The sequence below is a fragment of the Saccostrea cucullata genome, unplaced genomic scaffold, assembly GCF_032062105.1.
Source record: "Saccostrea cucullata isolate Sc308-1 unplaced genomic scaffold, CSIRO_AGI_Scuc_v1 ctg19165, whole genome shotgun sequence".
In the NCBI taxonomy this organism is placed as follows: Eukaryota; Metazoa; Mollusca; class Bivalvia; order Ostreida; family Ostreidae; genus Saccostrea; species Saccostrea cuccullata.
Genome location: NW_026939864.1, coordinates 4,778 through 9,283, shown reverse-complemented (window position 1 = coordinate 9,283; position 4,506 = coordinate 4,778). Strand labels below are relative to the sequence as shown.

Sequence of the window (4,506 nt, the reverse complement as noted above, 5' to 3'; positions counted from 1 at the left end):
ACATGTTATCTCAGATACGAAGATATTAAAATATTTTACGTGAGTATGTAAAGTGGGCGAAGGAAAAGACGAAGTTATAGTTGTTCGTTGGCACTTTCATCTAGTGTATATGAACGCCCTTTTTCGTGAATTTTTTCACTCGAATTAGTCGCATGTATACTGATGAATGTTAAAGCGCCTGCTCTATTAGCAAATCCTTACGGATCATGGGATCGGAAGGAATAACTCCGCGACTATAGAGCTCATATTCAAACTAAACATGTTAGACCTCTCACTACAAAAACAACAAACATTGGCTTGTATTTGAAAAAACATAAAACACGGAAAAATATGTCAAGTTACAGTACTTTAATACCAAACGTCAGATTATTTTAATTTTCCTTTTTAGGTGAAAACAAGATGTCAAATGCCACTGAGTTTTCGGATGACGGAGAGGCTATAAACGAAGACGATGTTGAATACCCAGCTGTTGTGATGCTAATCATTTTCTCGGTCATCGGAGTTGCCGGCAACGCCCTTGTTTTATATGGTTTTTCTATGTTAAAACCAAAAATGACTTCAACGATATTCATATTGACTTTGGCGGGGATCGATTTCACTTCCTGCTTGGTTACAATTCCTGCCACGGCTGCTATGGAGATGGTTGTTTTTAGGGTGCCTTACGACCCTTTGTGTAAAGCCTATCATTTTCTGGTTACTTCAACTATACCCTTTTCGGCGTTTGTGATGGTAGCAATTGCTGTGGACCGTTATTACTGCATATGTAAGCCTTTCATCCAGATTATGACGAAGTTTAGAGCCAAAGTTATAGTATTTTCTCTAAGCATTCTAGCCCTGATTATTGGTTTCGTAAGTTGCTTGAATTTTGGTTTGATTGAACGAAAGCGCAGAAATCATACAAAACTGCCACTTGAAATACAAGCCACGGCAGAAATGCTTTCACCAGATCACCCCATGGTGCTTGAGCTTCAAGAAAAATATCTGCAAAAAAATAAGGTTCTTTTGTGCGGAAACCCCCGGATGTTAGGAGAAACATTTTACACAGTGTATAATACAATATACGCATCAATTTTCGCGACGTGCGGCATTGTGGTAATCATCCTGTATGTTGTTATTTACCACTTCATCCTTACTCGCAGACAACGACGACTTAGAAACGAATCTTTCCCCTGTTGCACATTTAGTAAAACACAACTTGGTGAAAGTGAAAATACTGATTTTATTTACGTTAGTCAGGAAACCCAGAACACGTGTGTGACCGAGGAAGCAACTGAAAAAGATGCCAATTTGAACAGTCCCATGTTAAAACCAAATAACGAAGGTTCGCAGGCTACAACGCCCAGTAATGAAACCCCACCCAAGTCAAGAGCAAAGAAGAAGAAAAATCACAGGAAATCGGATGCCACATCTACTTTTCGACTAAAACAAGAGCGTATCCGTGTAAATAACATCAAGACAGCTCTGATGCTGTCTGTTGTTGCTCTGGTATTCATTGCGGCGTTCCTACCAGCTTGGCTTATGAAGCTAATGGTTGTACCGTTTAACACGATTTTGTTCTACATGTACTTTATTTATAACGTAGCAAATCCGTTCATCTACGCTTTTATGAACCCCGATTTTCGTCAGAAAATGGCTATTGCTGGTACAAGAATTAAAAATCAGTTTAAGAAGTGATTTCACAACAATGGTGCTCAAGATGTGTATCACTTCAATTAGCCATCGCACACTCTATATGTTTTTTAAATCTTTGTCAACAATGTTCATGTATAAAACGTATTTCTCAGAATATGGTGTTATGTGCTAGTTTGAATGAACGATGTGCTTGAAAAATATATTTATACAAAAATGTAACCATACATCTTACTTTTTTAAAACTACATGTTTAAATTGCAAATTTTTTAAAGGTACTTGGACACAGATTTGAAATTATTATTTTCTCTATAATATTATGACTTATATATTTTAATAGCATTTCACACAAAAATTAATTAAAAATCTTATTTCGTTTAAAAGATATTGAAATTTAAAATTTTTCGGCGGGTTTGATTGACATATCTTTGCACTCTCATAAATTTGATTTTATTCTTAATCCTTAGGAAAAGTGGCAATCTCGTTTTGTATAAATGAAAAATATTAATACTATAATCCAGAAAATTCAGAGTAGACACTTTCGACAGCAAAACAAACACACAATATATTGTCAGTCCGTGCAGTTGTGGTAAGCAGACTGTGACGACTGAACGCACCCGGTGAATTCTAAATATAAACAATAACAGAACTCGAGCCCTGTTTACAAAAACTGTGTACATAACACGAGTGTGCTCGATTTGCTAAACTCTGCACGCATCTCTTAGTTCGGAATGACGATACTTGTGAAGGTGTTTTGCTTTCTAACATTTCTACTCTGAATAGAATTATTTTCTTGATAAAAGTTTTAATATTTCTCATTAAAACACATCAAAATTGCCACTTTTGCTAAGGATTAAGAATAAAGTTTAAAATTTGTGAAAGTGCAAGGATGTGTCAATCAAACCCGCCAAAAACTTTAAAGTTTTAATAACTTTTAAATGAAATAAGATTTTCAATTAATTTTTGTGTAAAATGCTATCAAAATATATAATTCGTGATATTTTACAGAAAATATGAACTTCAAATCTGTGTCCAAGTACCTTTAAAGGAACGAAACCAGATAGCATTCAGGACTGTTACTTTCCTGGTATTCTTCAGATTACAGTTTTTGTTGTAATGATCATATACTTGTTTTCTGTTATTTCATTCCGTTGTCAACTTAATAAAAGTGACTTTCGAAGCGTTGTTAATCTGTATGCAGGTGATAGCGGAACATTACTACATAGATAGGGAAGTTCGCGATGGAGAAGCTGGCTCCAGAATGTTAAAGTGGAGAAACGTTTCAAAATTTGAAGCACATAAGATGCATAAGAATGTTTCAATGTTATTAATTTTTTGACAATTCGACTTCTATAACTTTTTAATCCAAGGTATTTTTTTTCACTAAACCTCAAACGGCCTTTTTACAAAGAAACAATTGCAATTTTACAAAATGAAAATTTTAACCTGGAACTGATATTTAAACATTAAAACATTTTTGTGGTGTCATCTTTTGTTAAACCCGGTACAATAAATTTCTTATTGTTCTGCACACCGTCCAATAAGTGTAGATGTCCAATAAGTTTCACCTGTAGGTGTCCAATAAGGGGCTAGTGTTTGTCGCAGTGCGACATTTCAAGGCCAGGCGGATTTAATTATTTTGTTTTTATATTGTGTACAACACAGACAAATATCCCTAACGTTTAACTTTTCGCATGACAAACAAAATCCAACACACAATAGGCCAACTAATTGGTCAGTGCCAGAAAAGGGTATTGAAGCAGAACGAGACCTTACCTGTGACTGTCCAATAAGTTAACAATGGAAGTGTTCGACAGAGGTGAAATGTTTTAAGTAAGTTATAAGCCTCAAACTGACCATTATGTTAGATATTAGACTCTCCTCGGCGCTAACGCGCCTCGGGTCGTCTAATATCTGACATAATGGACAGTTTTCGGCTTATAACCATTACAGAAATCTGCTCAGTAGTAATACCCCCGCTCTGATGTGAATATACAATATCATGTTAATAAACGTTACAGGTATATGCACAGATGAATAGGAATTTGACATCAGATACATAAAAAATTAGGTTTAAAATTTCAAGCATCTGCGATGAGTATTGCTTTGAAAACTGTGAGGAAAATTTATTATATGTAAAACATGTATGAACGGACAGATGCACGGACAAACAGGACGTGGACATTAGATTCGAATAAAAATTAATCCCGCCATATGGCATATGTCAGAGAAGATTGTGTTAAAATTTCAAGCAACTGCAATGAGAAGTTGCTGAGAAAAATGCAACGAAAATTTGTTATGCATGAAACATATATGAAACGGACAGACGCACTGGAAGTTTACATCAGATTTGAATAGAAATGAGTCCCACCATTAAGCATGCCTCAGAAATTGTCAAAATTCCAAGTCTGCGATGAGAAGTTGCTGAGGAAACTGCGACGAAAATTTGTTATGAATGAAACGGACAGACGCAAGGATAAACAGGAAGTTGACATCAGATTTTAACAAAATTGGATCCCAACATACGACATGCCTCAGAAGAGATTGTGTCGAAATTTCAAGCATCTCGATGAGTAGTTGCTGAGAAAACGTCGACGAAAATTTGTTACGGATAGACAGACGGACGGACAGACACACAAGGGTATTACAGTATACCCCCCCTCTCCTTCTGAGCGGGGGTTTAACAACGAATTTTGGGACGCGTCTGATTGACACACCATTGCACGTTCACAAACTTAAATTTCAGTCTTAATAGTTGAGAAAAGGAAGAATTTTGCTGTGTAGTATCAAAAAATATTAAACTTTTCATAAATTATTTTTCCTTGTGCTATAGCAACATACGTATAAGTCATGATCTGATAATTCGCGCCTGTCAAT

General features: G+C 35.7%; 1 protein-coding gene across 1 annotated transcript; it reads left to right on the top strand.

The window, feature by feature from the left end:
• Nucleotides 1-369: 369 nt before the first annotated feature.
• LOC134254130 (cholecystokinin receptor type A-like) lies at nt 370-2,809 on the top strand. Its single transcript, XM_062736678.1, has 2 exons — nt 370-1,904; nt 2,678-2,809. Exon 1 carries the CDS (start codon nt 400-402, stop codon nt 1,672-1,674), a length of 1,275 nt encoding a protein of 424 aa, XP_062592662.1. The 5' UTR covers nt 370-399; the 3' UTR covers nt 1,675-1,904; nt 2,678-2,809.
• Nucleotides 2,810-4,506: the final 1,697 nt, after the last annotated feature.

What these genes read in the sequence shown, in the direction of transcription:
- LOC134254130 (XM_062736678.1), top strand. Translation starts at nt 400, where the DNA reads ATGTCAAATGCCACTGAGTTTTCGGATGACGGAGAGGCTATAAACGAA.